Source organism: Lytechinus variegatus, chromosome 10, assembly GCF_018143015.1.
Source record: "Lytechinus variegatus isolate NC3 chromosome 10, Lvar_3.0, whole genome shotgun sequence".
NCBI classification, from domain to species: Eukaryota; Metazoa; Echinodermata; class Echinoidea; order Temnopleuroida; family Toxopneustidae; genus Lytechinus; species Lytechinus variegatus.
The window spans coordinates 4,264,939-4,284,435 of NC_054749.1; the positions used below are offsets into that span (position 1 = coordinate 4,264,939).

The 19,497-nt window shown below is 37.0% G+C and overlaps 1 protein-coding gene across 1 annotated transcript; it reads left to right on the top strand.

Moving 5' to 3' along the window:
- Positions 1 to 1,230: 1,230 nt before the first annotated feature.
- LOC121423020 lies at positions 1,231 to 19,206 on the top strand. The gene is made up of 2 exons (XM_041618291.1): positions 1,231 to 1,423; positions 17,193 to 19,206. The coding sequence occupies exons 1-2, from the start codon at positions 1,341 to 1,343 to the stop codon at positions 18,568 to 18,570; spliced, it is 1,461 nt and encodes a 486-aa protein (XP_041474225.1). The 5' UTR covers positions 1,231 to 1,340; the 3' UTR covers positions 18,571 to 19,206.
- Positions 19,207 to 19,497: the final 291 nt, after the last annotated feature.

Below are 19,497 nucleotides of genomic sequence, written 5' to 3' on the forward strand. Positions count from 1 at the left end.
TTCACCAATACTGTTTACTATTTTTTCTGCTATTTTTGCAACAAAGTTTTTTTCAGGGTGAACTTCCCCTTTAAGGCCTATACTGTACTGCTCTTGGTTCCAAATGGTTTTGGGAGAAAAGAAGCAATTGCATTATTGCAAAGGAATTCTGCCGTACTTGTATTTTGGTCTTTTCTCCATTGAGTCTGACCATGTACTCTTTCTTGTGTTGGCAAATTTTTTTTTCTTTGCAGCATATCCTGATTTTTCAGCTACATGTAGTTCCATTATTTTGCTACATTAATTTTGTCTGCAGTAATTGTAAGAATACGTTTCCTTGCTGGACAGCAAGGTACTATGAATATGAAGATTATTCCTTTGCTAGCTGTGAGTTTTGCTTGAAAATTGCAATAATTAAGTTTTTTTTTTAAATTCATTTGTATTCTTTTTCCTTGTACAACCACCAGGACATTATGTAACAAGATTAAGATTACTAAGTTTTACCTTTTCCTTTCCTCCAATGTACCTTCAGGTCAGAAGCCATGATTTACTTCAAGCATGTTAGTTAGGAATGAGGAAATATTTTAGTGTTCTTTGTATTCACTTGATACAAAAAACAAGTAGAAACTTCAGTCCTCTCTGATTACACCAGTATTACTGTACATGCTATTTTTCATGGTATTAATGTATATATACATGGATATTGTTGGAGGCTTTGATCAGTTTATAATAACTCTTTGTCTTTATTAGCTGTGTCGGGCAGTGTGTCCTGCGAAGGGTTATCGACCTCGAGACACCTGGGCAATTTAATATTCAGAACAAGGCAGAGATTGGAAATTCTAAGGACGCAAACGGTCAAGTCATTTTTTAATTGCCCTCGACATCCATTCGTATCGTGATTCCTTTTTTGGGGTACATGTAATTGTGGATTTTGATGTAATTACTTGAGATTGGAGTGTTTTGTGCTTTGGAGGACATTGTGAAATGATTATGAACTATGTGTCTGGGATACCTGCATACACGTACAAAGATCGTTCAAAGGACACAAAAGACAGGCTCTCTGTATGATTGTATGAACAATCTCATGTCATTTATTAATTTGATGGGAAACACATGATTGACAGCACACAAAAAATCACAAATATAGCATACTTTTATTTTCTCTTTTGAATAGTTTACCTTGATGAGATATTGATTATTTTTTTCGTGTTCAACTTCAAGGAATCTTAAACTGTATCCAAACTTACAAAAAATATACTGTAATATAGCTTTATTACTGTGATAGGAATATTGATTGAACAACATTGCCTCTGCATTTTAGATAATTTCTTTGTGATTTATCAAACTGCGGAAAGGGCAATATGGATTTTGGAGTCAAAGAATCAGAGTATGTTTGGTTGATTCGGAAAGTGAAGAAACACCCACGTCTATTTTGCGTAAATCGGTAAGTAAAAAAAATGAGGCTGGGTAAAGTGTTCACATTCTCTGCATCCATATTTTCTAATCTGAGTAGATTGGGGTATACATTTCCCTATCAGAATATACCAGGTGTTTTTGTGAAAGGTCGTTTTTGAAGATGACCTTTTCAATTTCATTTCTCCTTCAAATGATAATTTTGATCACAGATGATAACTTGAAGATTGATCAAGTGTCTCGATTTACATTAACAGACACAGTCACGGGCGGATCCAGGATTTTCCAAAGTCGGGGGGTGGCATTTTTTCCTGAGGAATATTTGACAATAAAAAAAGAAGTCCTCATTTGTGTGTGAACGACATATTCCCATTGAAAATATATGCTGTGACTTTCGAAAGGGGGGGTCACACTTATGTAAGAACGGCATATTTTACTTTATAAATGTTGATTATGGCTCTCAAAAAAGGGGGGGCATGGGCTGGACCCCGGGGGGGGGGGCACTCGACCAAAAATGTGGTGGGGGTGTGCCGCGGGCGAGACAAAAAACGGGGGCCTTGGAGCGGGCTTATTGTAAAAAGGAGGGTCCTCGGAACGGGCTTCGGAACGACAAATGTTTGTGAAAACGGGGGTCCTTGGAACGGATTGCCAGCGTGTGAGTGCGTATGCATCCCTATGGAACGGTCATGCGTGCATGATGCAGCTAGCGCGGCCTCCGCCGGGGGAGCTCTGCGGCCGCTTTTCACCAAAATTCGACTCATTCAATGCGATCGGAGCGGCGTAACGAAAAATATGCGAAGCTTTGGAGCGGATTTCCCTCTTCTTTTTTCTCGATAAGAAGAAAATGCTATGCCTTGGAGCGGCTTTCTTTGTTCTTTTTCTCAACAAGGCAAAAATGCTATGCCTTGGAACGGAAATTTGAGTGTGAAAATGGGGGTCCCCTCCGCGGCACATACCCGCTATGCATTATATACTGAGTGCCCCCCCCCCCCCGGGGGCTGGACATGCCTCCTGTATCCACCACTGGACACACTATCTTGTTGGTACTCTCTCTCTCTTTTTTTTTACTGGTACTTGTATGTGCAGTTAACAAGCATTGTCAAATTTACCTCAGGTGTTGTGAAATTTACCTGTAAATTCTGTGAAAATAACAGAATTATTCACTTGCCATGTACCTTTAACGTGTAGAGAGTAAATTTACAATTCACAGTTATTTTTTGTGTGAACATCTTTAATTCCAGAGATAAGAATGAATGAATTTGACAGTGAAATGAAAATGAAATTGTTTATATTCTGTTGTTATGGATACCTTATTATCTTGACTTAAATAATGTTATGTTTGTAACAGCTCAATAAGCCTTTTAATAATCATATGCATTATACCACTCCACTGATGTATTAGCATGACTACACATTTTTTTTTTTTTTGAGGAATAATGCTGGGAAACATTTAAGTCAAATATTGTTAGATAATAGAAATAATCATTCTATAATCCATGTGGTACTTGGATGAACATGTTTATTTGGTTACATAAAGCTAATACATGGAAATCTAGTGGGCTTAAAGGGGCAGTTCATCCTGATAATTTGTCGGTTTTAATAAGAGCAGAAAAACAGGAAAATATGGTGAAGGTTTGATCAAGAGAGTAACAGAGTGATGAAGTTTTAAGATATTGATTTTGTGACGTCGCAGATGATCAGCTCCTCAATATGTAGTGTAAAATAAAGTGTGAATTTATATCTAGCTTGGTCTGACCCGACGAGCTAAGAAAGTCAACCACTCATGGATGTCTCATCACAAACTTCTTAATTTCTTTTCGCTTACCAATTATGTAGCATATATCTACATGTACATGTAGATAGATAGCTATTATTATTATTATGGTTATTATTATTATCATTTATTATTATTGTTATTATTATGATGATGATCATGACGATGCTTATTATTATTATTAATATTGTTGTTGTTGTTGCTGTTGTTATTATCATTATTATTATTATCATTTATGATTACTGTTATTATCATCATTATAATTATTATCAATTATCAATATTATCAATATTATTAGTAGTACTACTAGTACATATACGTGTACTACTACTACTACTACTACTACTACTACTACAAATCTATAAGTGTAAGGCCAAAAGTTAGCTCCCATTTGACTGGCGGCAGTTTATCAATGCCCCAGGCAAAAGGTTTTATAGCCTGATGATACCGACCACTAACATTATAAACTTGTTTTCCCTCTCGCTATCTTGTATTTCCAATGCAAGTACTACCAGTAGCATTATCAAATCATCCCTATTTGAAACTGCCCACAAGACCAATCAATGTTATTCCCCGAGTGTCATTCAACCTCCGGTCGGCCTGCCGCGATCCGATCAATACCTTGGCGGTGAAAGCGGCAGCCGACAAACAATCTATGGACGCTCTCACACCCACCCGGTCATAATAAAAATACCTGGGGCCCCCTGTTTCATCATAAAAGACTTTACAACTGTTGTAACTTGGCCATTATGGTAACTACCATGGTGACAGGGCTCAGCGGCCAATCACAATTAAGGTTATCATGTGTGGTAGAGTTACCATAGTTGTAATTTTGTGTAAACTGGACCCCGATGTACTGGTCGTAACAGAGGCCTCTGTTGGTGCAAAATTAGCGCTGGCAATGTTTCTGTCTGGCTGGTACAGAAGAATAGGCAAAATTTTATATCAATTTATCATTTTATGACAATATGTTGTACTGTTGACTGTTTTCAGTCATCAAGATAAAAGAAAAATCAATAGCACACACATGCACAAAAAAAATACAAAAGATTTCTAATATGAATGTGAGTCTTTCTTTATTTACTGGTTCATGATTACAAGAGCTCTATTAGGATTTAACAGATGTGATTTATAGAATAGATCTTGAGACCTAGGCAGTGCTTCACAAAAAAAAGTCTGTGATTTTTACCAACTGCTTTGCTCTGAGCCAATCAGGTGCAAGGATTTGGGGGAACTTATACCTATTATCAGTAACAATGACTAACAAACTACAATATATCATTAAATGCTTCACTGACATGTGTTTTCATGATATATGAGTATTTTTGCGAACAGGCCTGGTGCGAAAGTGTCATATGGGATACCCAAAGGATAATAACGGCTTGGCTTTTGTACTCAGCAATCATAGCGAGTGTTAATCCTTTGGGCTGAAAATACCTCGTTCTGTTTTACTTGTTGGTAGTTATTTAGAAATATTGATGCGTGCTACCTGCTAAATGGTGTCTGTGTTCAACTGGTGGGCGGAAAGTAAGAGATTAGGGACGTATAAATTATGGCAATTGATAGAAATGATGAATTTATATGGGAAGGAGATATGTAACGGATTGCAACTTGCCATTTCGTAGCTGTTTTGTAGCCTTTTTAGTCAAAAGCTTTTTTTGTAGCCCTTTCTTATATTGGCCATAACAGCAAATTTTATCAATTTAATTTAGTGCTTAATAGTGGGTAGGCTTTACAGTAGATGAAATGGCTACTACAATGGCAAATTTCAGTGTCAAATGTGTCAAAGCTGCATAGCTTTTTTTCCTGTTTGAAGATGCCTGATCATTTATTGCTCATTTTTAAAAAAATATCTCTTCAGGAAATAATCTGTTTTTTTTAATTCAATATTGTTGTCTTTTTACTATGTTTTGGCGATCCAGCCTTACAGGTTTCTTATAACCTTCATGGAAAGCTACCCAATTTATTTTATTATCTAATCACATTATTTGATGTTTCTTTGTACTTTTATCCTATTTTGCGAAATAAAGATTGAATTGAATCGAAATTGTATGGATGAGCAGTTGGCCTTGTGTTTTTAGATTCTATGAAAATATGAGTCTCTATCAACTTTATTATTTGAAAATAAAAAATATCCTAAAATGTAGTAGTGTTCAGGAATTGATTTTTAGAGCTGAGAAAAGGGTTTGTTTTTCTCCATCATTTCCCACCTGACGGAGGGAAACACCTTAATTAAAAAAAAATATTATGTCTTATGGCTGTTGAAGTCAATATTTTCAAGGTAAGTGTTAAGTTCAGCCCTCAGCTGTGTCAGACTGCTCCGTGGTCTATGAATACATATTATACTATTATGCCTATATATTTAAATAGAAGTATAGCCCTGTCTCCTGTCTCATTCAAGTGACATTGTTCATGACCCTATTTATGATACAATAGGCCTACATTTAGACAAACTCACCTCGCACAAGCATAATACAAGTCATACATCATACTGTTTAAAGGGAAAGTTCAACCCAGCAAAAAAGACGATATGAATGAAAAAGAGAAAAATCAAACTAGATAACTCTAAGATTACTAATTTGATGTAAAATAAGAAAGTTATGATGTTTCAGAGTTTTGCTGAATTTCACTTAAAGGTAAATGCCAGTTTTGGTAACGATATCAAAATGAGTTCGTACAGAATCCAATGAAATGACCACCAAAGTGTCCGTTTGTATAAATAAAGAATATGTGCCAAAGGATTCTGGAGAAATTGTGTAATTGCTGTGAAATTAGCAAATAAGCACAGGATTCGGGTCAAGCGTCAGGCACGACATTCAAAGCAATAATAATACACTGTCCCACGTGCTCTTATCTGTGTTGGTGATCTTCAGTGTGAATATTTTTCAGGGTAGATTTCAAGATTTCACAAAGTTCAGTTATGTGACTGTACCAGATCTAGATCCTCGATGATATACTGACAATTAAGCCTTGTCTTACAGACTTTCTCATGAAATCAGTAGGCGGTTTCAAACCGCCTCGATCACAAGTATCCCCGTTAAATTACGAGAACTGTTTACGGCTAAAAAATACCCGTTGATTATTCCTGCATTCACACCGCCCCGAAACACATCCTTCGGGATAAGTTCCCGAAGTTACGAGCATGCGCATTATGGTCTGATAAGCAGGCAAGGCGCGAAATTCAAAATCACTAGCCCAGCAGCCACCCACGCCGCCGCGCCCAACGACACGCTGGGCTAAAAGTTCCCGTAATTTGCTTTCACATCGCCAAAATACCTGCGACCTTGGAAAAATCCCCACGAAAGTTCTCGTAATTTCGCCAAGTACCTACTATTTAGCGGGTATTTTCTTTCGGGGAAATTACGCGTAGTTTGCTTTCACATTACCAAAATACCTGGTATTTTCTGATCGGGGTAAATTTCCCGATCAGAGAATACCTGGAACTGGCGAACTTCGAGGCGGTCTGAAACCACCTAGTGTTTACTGCAACTACTGGAATTTCTCTTTAACATGCATCTTTCTTGCTGGGGAAGACTTTCCCTTGAACAGTAGGAGGCACATCCATGTTGGTATGTAAATGAGGGGACCGAGGACGTCACCCGCTTACTATATCTTTCATGTTATAAATGAAATATAAAATATCGCAATTTTTCGCATTATACTGTGAAACAAGGTTTGATTCCTCCTTGATTATGTGGGATTGCCATTGTGACTGATTATGATTCATGAACATGCTTCCCTATCGGATCCTTTAAGGTCAAGTCCACCTCAGAAAAAAGTTGATTTGAATCAATAGAGAAAAATCAGACAAGCACAATGCTGAAAATTTCATCAAAATCGGATGTAAAATAAGAAAGTTATGATATTTCAAAGTTTCGCTTAATATTTTTTACAAAATAGTTATATGAACGAGCCAGTTACATCCAAATGAGAGAGTCGATGATGTCACTCACTCACTATTTCTTTTGTTTTTTTATTTTTTGAATGATACAATATTTCAATTTTTACGAATTTGATGATTAGGACCTTCTTGCCTGAAGCACAAAATGTTAAAATAATGGAATTCCACGTGTTCAGGGAGGAATGAAACTTCATTTCACATGACAATGATGAGAAAATAAAGCTATTTCATATTTCATGTAATAAAATACAAAAGAAATAGTGAGTGAGTGATGTCATCAGTTCCCCATTTGCATACCAACCGAGATGTGCATATAACTCTAAAATGCATAACTTCCTTATTTTACATCCGATTTTGATGAAATTTTCAGTGTTATGCTTGTTGAATTTTTCTCTTTTTATTCAAATCAAGTTTTTGTTAGGTGGACTTGTCATTTAAAGGAGAAGGAAACCTTTAGAACAAGATAGCTTGTGTGAAAACAAAAAAATCAAAGAAACAGACCAACGAAAGTTTGAGAAAATCGGACAAATAATAAAAAAGTTATGTGCATTTGAATATTTTAATCCCTAATTCTATGGAGATCCTCACATTTGCAATGCAACAAAAATGTGTGTCACTTGTGAACAACCCTCCCTATTACTTTAGTATGTAATTCACTTAAACTGCCTCTTTTATCACATCTATCAGTAGATCATGTGTTCTTTCTATAGGAGGGCATGTAGTAAGATCATGGATAAAGAAATTGCATCGCCATAATAAAAGCAAAAAGAAACATTCTTTGGGTATCTTATAGTTCATCAAAGGGAAAGTTGTTCACATGTAACATCACACATCCTTGTCGCATTGCTGGTGGGAGGATCTTTATAGCATTAGTGACTGCAATATTCAAATGCTCATAACTCTCTCATTATTTGTCTGATTTTTCTCAAACTTTCTTTGTTCTTATTCTTTGATTTTTCTGTTTCAACACAAGCCTAATTGTTCTAAAGGTTTCATTCCCCTTTTAATCAGCAAAAATTAAAAATTTTAAGCACATGCACTGTACATTTAGAGATGTTAAATGATATGCGCTATACAGGCATTATATAATAATGATACTATTAATATTATTCATTATGGACTGGTCCATTTTGTACAGTTTTTATTTGATGAGTGGTAATATTTTGTAGAGTGGGTCTTGGCCTGAGTGTTATCATGGTTATTACATTGTAAAAAGGTGTTATGTCTGCATTATAAAATAAAATGGCAGGTGGTTTATCATCACAGCTCATAATCATTGGAGGTTGCCATAGTAATATCAGATACCAGTTCATCTTAATTGCACAATTGCATACCAGCAAAACATTAGCCTGGCTGTGTGTGTGTAGTCTGCAGACACAGACCCTGATGGAAACTTTTGATCAACAAGTGGGTCTTCACAATAGACTAGCACATATACGGGGATGCGGTGTGGCATGCGCCTGTAATCCAAGCTGTGGGGAAGTTACAAATTGATGCAGAGGTTCGAGGTTCGAGCCCTGGTCACGTCTTTCGGATGGTGACGTTAAAGGTCGGTCCCAGATGTTAATAATCATATCTGATTGATACACGTCTGACAAAACTCAAATACACACACACATGCCAGTTTTCAGGCAAAAGCCTGAATTCAGGCTCTGGCAATTTATTTTCAGGCCATAGTTTTAGCATTTTTGTGTACAAAATATTGTATTCTAGGTGATTTTCAGGCCCTCTGATCAATTCCAACTAGCATCCCTACAAACTTACTTCATGAGCCGAGAGTGCCTTCATTACGCAAGTCAGACCTCTTAATTCTCGTGAAGGTTTTTTTTTGCACAGAAGAATAGCGTGTTGCCTGCCGTTCATTCCACATCTTATGGACCCCTTTATCAGTGGCGTACCTAGGATTTTCCACAGGGGGGGGGAAGATTGTCCACAGAAAGTTGGACAAAAAAAGGTCTTCAACCATACATGTAGATAAAGGATCTCGTGTCAGAAAAAACAGGATATAAAGGACATTCCACAGCCGAAGAAAAATTGAGGAGCAAAAAAAAAAGGTCTTCAACTTCTCGTCAGGGGGGGGGGACAGGGATAGGTCCCTTGCATGGGTTGACTCGTCAGGGGGGCAGTCTACCCTGCCCCCCCCACGTAGGTATGCTAGTGCCCTTTATACTGTGCTTTTTCCTGTTGAACATGAGAAAGGGAAAAAAGTTGAAGTCTATGTGATGAAAGGTGCAGTATAGAAGATCCATGTGAAATCTTCTCATTGACTGAAGCAGATAACTTTTCCCCTAGTCTGCAGGCACAGACCCTGATTGAAACTTTGATCAACCAGTGGGTTTTGTCATAAAAAAAAACAGAAAAAAAACTGAGGGAGAAAGAGAGAAAAGAAAAATGATTAAAAAATATATGTATGAAAGGAGCCATTATATTCTTTCTTAAAATGTGCCAATAAACAGTACTTTCTGCCATCAAAACCAAAGAAAAAGAAGAAAAGAATGTACAGTGCACAGGTCAATATCAGGGACTTTAGGTAGCATTTTCAGACCATATTCCTTAGCTGAAGGGTTTGCACAGCAAACTACTGCAAGTTAGACTTTTACCCTTTTCATAAACCTATCCTCCAATTAGCCGCCTAAGAGTAATGCGGATAATTCAATAAAAATTGCGTTCATAAACTCCGAAAATAAGCTCCATTATTTTTACGAGCGCCCGTCCTGAAAAAGGCGGATAATCGCCATGACAACTGGACACGCCCCCTCCGATGCGGTTGTGTTGGAAAAGGGTGACCTTGTGACCGCACCATGGCAATTATCCGCATTATTTGGAAATGCGTTCATAAACTCAAAATCTTGTCCCGATGCTGCTATTATGCGGATAATAGCAGCATCAGAGTAATGCGGATAACTCTTGTCCTCCTCCAATTTTACGACCAAATTATGCTGCTATTAGCCGCCTAATTCATTTTAATGGGGTTTATGAAAGGGGTATAACTTTCCCAGTTTCTACGTAAGTTCAGTAGGGAAGAAGGACTTTCAAAATAAAGATGAACATTTTGTACTTAAGTATGTTGTTCATGTTGATGTTCTTTGGGAACAATTAGCTCTTCTGCCTAGCTATGGCCGACTTAAAAAAAAAGCAATTAAAACCATTCCCAATTCAATTCACGTGGTGAAACATGATTATCGTGATTATACAGGCTTGAAACGTGAATCATTAGTTCTTACCTTTGTTTACGCTCTAGCGCTTTGATTAAGGCGCCATTTAAACTCTACATGTTGTACAAGATTACAGGATGTATTGATTATTGTATGGATGATCTGTGACAAACGTCCAGATCAGAGAAAATCAATTCTTAATTGTCCTTTAGATATTGTCTAAGCACTGTTTTAGTCAGTGCTGTGTGACATCAAGCATTTGGTATCCTTGTGTGTCGTCTGAGAGCCCTCACATGCTGCCAAGATATTTAATTGGTGAATGCAAAGGAACTACAGCTGAGCAGTCAAAGAACGTGGTTATTTTAAGTATTAATAGTCGTTAAATAGCGCGTAAAGTTTTACTGACCCAGTAACTTCTGTCATTAGGTGATCAGATTCAAGATTCAAGTTGTTTTATTGTCTGTCTAAAACCGCAGGTATAATTATAATCATACCTCCAAAATATAAAATATTCAAATATTACAGGTATATGAAATGTATCAATTTTATAATATATGCAGGCATGATGATACACTTCTAGATGTTCCATCTTACATGTGGTATCACATACATATTGTATAAATTTGAAAATGGAAAAACTGACATTTTAAAAGTTAAGAATTTCATCTAATCTGATCCAAGCTACATGTACATGGTGTGTCACATGTTTAATGCGTGTAATTGAGAAATTATTATAATATATATATATACATAGGCGGCGGAAGCGGGGGGGGGGGGACATGTCCCCCCCCCCTAAATTTTTTTTTGATAACCTTTTTTTTTTTTGCTTGTCAATTTTTTTCCTGCGTCCCCCCTAAATTGACGTGGCCCCCCCCCTGAAACGTGTGTTGTCCCCCCCTAAAATTTAGGTTGATGACCTTTTTTTTTTGCTTTTTTTTGGGGGGGGGCTTGTCAAAAATTTTTGGGGCGCTTGTCCTATTTTTTACATGTGTCCATCCCAAAATTTCAGGTGGACATCCCCTAAATTTATTGGCTTCCGCCGCCAATGTATATTGGCTTAAGGCGGGGTAATAATAATAATAACAACGCGCCTCGGAATAGATTATTTTTCTAGATAGATGGCGCTATATAAATGCCTATTATTATTATTATTATTAATATATATATAAATTCCTGTAGTGCAGCATTTATATTGATATATTCAGCAGAGCTGTTCAGAGCTTTTTTTTTTTGCTTTTAAGTACCAGTAAACAGATCTCACAGCAGTTTCCTTGAAGAGGTATCAAAATTACAAATAAAATTCTTGCAGAAAAATAGATAAATGTAATCTTGTATGTTACAAGCTTACCTGTATTCTTATTCTGTCCTGTATTCCTGTATGTGGAGCGTTGTGGCCCAGTGGATAAGTCTTCTGACTTTGAAACAGAGGGTCGTGGGTTCGAATCCCAGCCATGGCGTAATTTCCTTCAGCAAGAAACTGATCCACAATGTGCTGCACTCGAACCAGGTGAGGTGAATGGGTACCCGGCAGGATTATTTCCTTGAATGCATTAGCGCTGAAAGGCAGCTCGAGCTAAACCTGGGGTGATAATAATAATAATGCGCCTCGGAATAGAATATTTCTAGATAGATGGCGCTATATAAATGCCTGTTATTATTATTCTTATTATCAAAACTGGTCTGATCCAAAGTTTTGGATTAACTATGGATGGCCAATTCTGGCACAAATCTTTAACAGCACAGAATCTATTTAGCAGCTCATTTGTTACTCGAACCAATCATTTCATTTCATTTCATTTATTTTCCATTTCCAACAATCGTTTACATTTACAATAGTTTTGTTACATACATCTTGATATAATTATAATCAATAAAACAAAGAAACTTATTATGTATAATAATCAAGATAACAGGTCGGAAACGGAGGAGGCTGCTAAAAAGCGAAGCTTGTAGGATGCAGCCTCCTATAAGATACGTATGAAGAATGTAAACAAAACACAACATGGTAGAAATTTGAACTTAAATCTATCTGAATGAATAGTTTAAAAGAAATAAAAAGAAAGAAATAGAAAATGAGAGAAAATAGCAAGATCAGTGGTCTCCAGATTCTTGCCCCAACACTCAAAGCGAATTTACGGATCAACAGGAAAACGAAAAATTTCATATTTCACAGCTCGTAGTGCTGAGTATATATGAAAAATATAATGTATGAGTGATGAAGAGTTAAAAAACTAACGAGTATCTTGGAGAAACTTTTTCAACTTAAATTTAAAAGAATTTAGGCTTGGGGAATCTTTGATAGTATTATCAAGAGTAACTGGGAATAGTAGTATTATCAATTCGTAACTGGGAATAATAACTTAATTAGTTCACCATTATACATGGAGTATAATAAAATATCACAGGGAACATAAGACTCACAATGTTCACAAAATTGTTGACATATTCGGCTTCCCATAATTTTAGCACCCCATAATTTTAGCACAGAATCAGATTGTTAAGGATTCAAACTTTGTTATGCTCCTATGCTATCCCCTATTGTTATGCTCAATTAAGTCCTGGACTGAATAAACCATTGTTAGGCTCCAGTGCACTCTCCCTGGCTTAACAGGTGTAACATTTTTGTATTGGGTGTGTTGCCTTACCAAGCATTAAGGCTTCACTATCTGCTCAGAAGTCAAACAGGGAGGACCTATGGGTCATTGGTTCAGAAATGCTATTAGAAAATTGAAGTTTTAGACTTGGATTTAGGGCAGATAGCGCTGCATTTTCAATTTTAAGCATCAAGAACATGACTGCTGAGAATTGAGGCCTTCCTGATGATTTCCTGCCTTTAGTCACAGACGTCAAACTGTAAGTGAAAATGATTTTTGATTACTGTTCATTTTATATTATGATTGTGTCATTGAGAAAGGCAAGGTCATTAAAAGGGACCATTGAATTCTATATAAAAGAGAAGAGTATTAGTTTATACTAAAACTATCTCCAATTTAATTAATGTCATGTTAATTAATAATTAATGTGAAGGAGTTGAGTTATTCCAGGACACAGATTTAGTAACTTTTGAATCTCAGAAATCAGAAAGGATTTTGTACTAAAAGAAATGCTTTTTAGGAAGGAGTCATTTTTCTTGTTATATGTAAAACATTTTGAGGACTGATGTGAGATTAAAGACATATGAGTATTATGAAGATTGGAAGAAATTATTCCTTTTAATACTGGAATTAATCTAGGGAATCACCTGTATGAATATTGTGAAGATTTACAGATAATATTCCTTAGATTGTTTATAGTATACAGTCGAGAATTAATCTAGGGAAGTATATATATATATATCTCAATATTGTGAAGATGTGAAGATATTATTATTCCTTAGATTATTCATAGTTTGGGTAATGTTTGTTTTTAGATGGGTTCTGATTCCGGTTCGGATTCCGATTCCGGTTCCTATTCCACTCGTGGTTCCACTGGTTATTCCAATTCTGGTTCTGAGTTTGGTTCCAACCGCCATTCCAGTAGCCGTTCCGGTCCCATTTCCGGATCCGGATCCACCATGATTATGACTGTCAAATTCCGCTATGGACAAGATTTGTGAAGAGAGTCAGAGGGAAGACAGATCCGTCGTCAGTTGATGTAACTATATAACGATTCGTCAGTATCGATGAACATTGAACTTGAATGATTATATCACCTTATAAAGTGGGTTACTTTGTATGTTATTCCAAAGACTTATTTTATGTTATTTGTACTCAGAAACAAAGCCATTGAATCATTGTTCTACAAGAACCTGAATACAGTTTTAATAAATTCTTTGAACTGTATTTTTATTGTTCATGTAATTCATTTTATGTCCTCTTGAGTTACTTGGGTGTGACAATTGGTTGCGAGAATTTATTGTATGTCCTCTTGGGTTGACTTGGGTGTGACAAAGATCATGGCCTCGGTTAAACCTGATTGCAGAGTATGGGCCTTTAATAGTGTGTTTAGTCATTCTCAGAAGTATCAAAATCATGTACATTTTTTAAAAAGTCTATATTAAGGCTTTCTTTTTACATCAAAGCCTTCACATTTGTCTTTAAGGAATTATTTGAAATATATAGCAGTCAATTTCTCCTTTTATTTAAAAAAATAATGTCTTTTATTTTGAACAACCAACGTGTCACGAAAGTGGCCTTGTTGTGAGGATCAAATGAAATCTTTTGAAAGGGAAAACCGTTATTTGATGTTCATGTTTGAGCATGATGAATCGATGAACACATCCCCCCTCCCTGAAAGCCAAAAGGGCATTAACAATACCATTTTACAGTCATTTAACATCCTTTTGCCTCCAACCGAACAGCGTAATACAATTTGTACACACAGCATGGGATCCTTTAGCTAGGACAAGATATCTCCTTGGCTAGGAGCTCCCAGAAATGACTGATGGGTTGATGAAAGGAATGATTTTTCAATAGGGGGTCGTATAGTGAAAAGGAGCATGTTCCACCATTTTGCACTTATAAATATACCCCCATGGGAGGTCTAGTGTCTCCACAGACAGGTGGTAAGCTTCCTATTCATATTTCTACACTTTGATTGTTGACAATTAACACATTTAGGACTGTTCACACTGCCACATAGTTCAACAAGTATCTGATTTACTATCTACTGGAAGTGATGCATGTTTGCAGAAAAAAAAACAACAACCTTCCTCCAATGTAGTAAAATGAATAAATAAATAAGTAAATAAATGAATAAATTAATGAATAAATGAATGAATGAATAAATAAAGGAAACAAAATAGCAATCAAAGTATAATTTACATGCATATGGATATATATCAGGGGACAAAATTGTCTTGTGGCCTTTTTTTCTTTTTCAGTTTGCTCCAAAGAACACTTTTTTATTATTCCTATGGTCATTTGAATATTTTGGATTTTTTTTATTTCATTTTATCTAACAATGATGATTATAATATTTATTTGTCTTATTTATCTGTTGATTTGTTTATTGATTAACTTACTAATATATTTCTTGGTTGATATATTTATTTGCTGATTTATTCATTTATTTAATTGATTCATGAATACAATCCTTTATTTAATTTTTCATTCATTTATTTCATATGTACATGTATTTATTTATTTGTTTTTTTACTTATCATATACTATAATTTTCTTTTTTTTTTCTTTTTGGTAGGAGGGCGTTAGGGAATTCCCAAATTGAGGACATTAAAATTGAACTTAATCCATTTAAATTGTCATAAGATTCAATTTATTTTTCAATATCTGGCAGTGGTTACCTTATTGCAAGCAATTTTCCTGCTCTACTGACCTTGCCTGACCTGTGCTATGGAGACATTTAACGCATCTTTGCTCTGATAATCCCGAGGAGTAAACTCTCCCCGTGATTGTACTTTATAGTGACCTCAGTGGCGTTGAACGCTTGATTACCCATCCCCGCACCTCTACAGTGAATTGATTCTAAAGTGATGAAAAATTGAACTCGTCTTTTCTATGATCGTCGATAATTAGCTGATAATTGGTTGGCAAGCATGAATGGTTTTCACTCCTACTCTTCATTGATTATGAATGAAGCTGTTTATAAAATATGATCATTTCTTTTTAGCTCTCTTTAAAACAATGACAGGATTAAAAGAGATTTTTCTTTTCAGTATATTGAGCAAGCCTCGAATGCTTTATCAGAAGTGTAGTAAAACATTTGCTTTTCTGTTTTGTGGAAGTTTGGTAAGGCAGCTTAAAGATTTAGTTGCAGTAAATATTGATTTCACAAGATAGTGTGTAAAACCAAGCTTATTGTCACTATATCATCGAGGATCTAGATCTGGTACAGTTACATACACTGAACTTTGTGAAATCTTGAAATCTACGCTGAAAAATGTTCACACTGAAGATCACCAACACAGATAGGCGCACGTGGGACAGTGTATCATTATTGCTTTGAATGTCGGCCCGATGCTTGGCCCAAATCCCGTGCTTATTTGCCAATTTCTCAGCAATTACACAATTTCTTCCAGAATCCTTTGCCACATATTTTTTATTTATACAAACTGACACTTTGGTGGTCATTTCATGGGATTCTGTACGAACTCATTTTGAAATCATTACCACAACTGGCATTTATCTTTAGGGCTGAATATTCAACATTCATTCCACCTGATCTTGGGGTGAGGGGGGGGGGGTACATTTCAACAATGTAATTACTAATTGTGACATCATCAAAATAGTCATAAGCCGTGTCATACATGTATATGCAAATAGATTAATACTACAATAATTTACAGATGCTTATCTAAAAGCACTTTCCAAAACCCATGTTCAGGTATGCCTCAGAATACCACAATTTTATGGCTCTTCAAATATAAACTATGGTCCTCCAAAAAGCTATTACACATCCAATGTGCTACATATACCAAAGCAAAGCATTATTTTTTTATTCATCCATTATGCTTTTCACACAGCATTTCCTTAATAACCCTAAATTTTCCTTAACCCGGACTATTCTCAACCCCATACTATTTTTTGTTTGTTTCACACTGTCTTTCTTATAAACCCCATACTATTTGCTTAGCCGGGGTTAACGCCTTGACCGTGGACTATCAAACAGCTCATGAATATTAATGATTTTGCCACACAGCGCGTGATTAACGTACAATTTTGTGATTGGCTAATGCTTAGCCCGGTTTCGTTTCACACTGCATCTCTTAGCACCGCAATTGTGTTGCTAGCACCACAATTACCCGGCTTGCCCTGCTTTTTTGCAGGTATGTGCAGTGTGAAAAGCATATTAGTGACAAAGAAAATGATTTCTAGCTTGCAAATGATTAGGCACATAAAGTGAACATTAACAATATATCTACAATTGTGCATTTGTTTTTGCATTCTTAATTTCAAACGTTTTGAAAACCCGTCAAGTTTTGTTTGCAAAAAACTTATGATCTTTACATTGTGTTTCCTCTTTTTATATACAGGATGGATGCTGAGCAGTACAGCTTTGAAGATTTCGATTTTGACGAGCCAGAGCCCAGCACGTCTTTTGACCAGAGCAGCGACTGGGATTCCTCTGCAGACGTAACGCTGACGGAGGATCGGTTGAAGGAATCACAGACCGAAGAAACAAAAACTGCCTGTAAACAGTTGAATCATATCAAGGAGAGGCAAGCCTCGATTGAGAAGGCCGCAGAAGAAAGTAAAGATGGCCCCAGGAACTATGTAAGACTGGGAAGCAGTGGAAGATCTGCGTTTAGAAGTGCAAAGGCTGTCCAAAGATCATCTTGGGCAGGGTCAAAGAGCAAAGCATTTTTCACCCATGGTAGGAGCAGGTCATGGGACTTTGAGGATTCAGGTAGTGGTGATATGAAAGAATACGAAGAACCTGATGTTGATAATGGCTTTGTAAGGACAGGTCAAGGTGGGACAGGAAAAGATGGTCAGTCAGTTCGAGGTATCCTTCAGAATCGGGTTGGTGCAGTCAGCCAAAATCAACGCCAGAGTAGTGACAGTAACATCAAGGAACGGACTGATCTAGAGCCTATTGGGGAGCAGCGCCAGCAGGAGGATAAATTTAGTGTAAGAACTCGAAACAATGTCCATCATGTCAGATGGAGAGCAAACGCATTGACAACAAAGCATATTTACAGGTCGAATCCTCACATATACAATGGAGGACCCAAACTTTTACATTCAGCGAGTGTGGATTCATCACTCCCTCCAAACCAATCTAGTCCAATCCGTCCTGCGGGGCTCATAGACCGCAAGGACCGCTACCAGTCCACTATGCACGGTGAGCTCCACTCGCAGCGCACCTCAGATGGCTTTGGCCCAGTCCTCCAGAATAGACTACCTCACCAAATGAAAGGCCAAAGCCTTGACAGCCTGCCATCGGCAGCAGAGAGAATCCGCTTATTTGGTCCTAAAGACCTCATCTACGACCTGAACACACAAGGTGGACAGCTTGAATTGCCTTCCAGAAACTCTCCCTTGGACCTTGCCAGTAGTACAGACTCTGGGGTGAGTGTGTCAACAACTGTTGAATCTCTGGAATCTCTGGAGCCAGAGATGGCTCGACAGCTCTTGATGGACATCCCCCCAGCCAGTCTCAGTCCTGCAGCCAGTAAGTTGAAGAGGAAGCCCATTGTCTTACCATCAGACAATCCTGGTGCCCTGGACAAGGCACTTGGGATTCCTCCAAGCGGAAGGCACGGGGACACCCAGACAGCCTTGGACAAGGTGCTGGGGCTACCTCCGAGTGGGAGACAGGCTGCTTCAGGAGAGAAAGGATCAGGTGACAACCTTGGACAAGGAGAGATGAATGAAGTAAGACCAAGGCCAGCTTCTTATCACTGGTAAGTACCTGCCCAGTCAGTTTTCATTAAAATCTTTAAAGTGTGTTGTGGAATGCTTCCCAAGTCAACAAAATCAAGAATTATTGAAGTTTTATTGTGACATACCAGCTGAAATATGAAATCTTAGTCTTGCGAGATGACTGTACTCTCTTTTCACTTCATCATTGAAAACAAATGATAAACATGACTACAAAAATAGATTGAAAGATTCATTCTTTATTATAGCAAAAAAACATAAAAATGCATTGTGATCTATGTATGATTTGCCAGAACTGGTATTTAAGAAAAATCTGCAAATTATAAGATTTGAAGGCTTGGCTAGCAGCTCCAAATAAAATGTTCACATGGAACACAAAATCCATGAAACCAAAAACAAAAACTGAATCTCCCCCCCCCCTTGTTGGCCAAAGGTTTGATGCCAAGCAAAACCATGTGTGTCACAAAACTCATGAGTTTTGATGAAGGGAGGACAGTGACCAATTAGAGACTGGTAATATCTCCAAGTTCGCCATGAAAACTCCCCATCTTATGCCAGTCATGTTCACAAACCACACCCATTAGTTCACTTCCAATACAGGAATTGGTGGAGCTAAAGGCTTTTTTTTGGTTTGGTATACTCTTTATCAAAAGCAACATTTCCATACGTCATGAATTCTTGAATGTAGCTTATTTCTGTGAGCAAAAAAATCATACTGCAAAAGATTTGTGGGTAATGTTCATTGCTGAGCAGATTGCTATCTGAGATTTACATTTATTTTTAAATACATAATGAATGAAACTTCATTTATATCCAGCAACAAACATTGTATTGGACAAGCAACCATCAACTCAACTCTCTCCTAAGATTTGCCTGTAATAGCGCCCTCTACAGCGCGTCCCAAAAAAAACTATGCACTTTTGAAATGGCCGCCAAATAAAAAATCTAGCACTT

Bases quoted from the DNA above. Each gene is read 5' to 3' on its own strand.
- LOC121423020 (XM_041618291.1), top strand. From the start codon at position 1,341: ATGGATTTTGGAGTCAAAGAATCAGAGTATGTTTGGTTGATTCGGAAA. The intron at 1,424-17,192 runs GTAAGTAAAAAA...TTTTATATACAG, and splicing joins CGTCTATTTTGCGTAAATCG to GATGGATGCTGAGCAGTACA.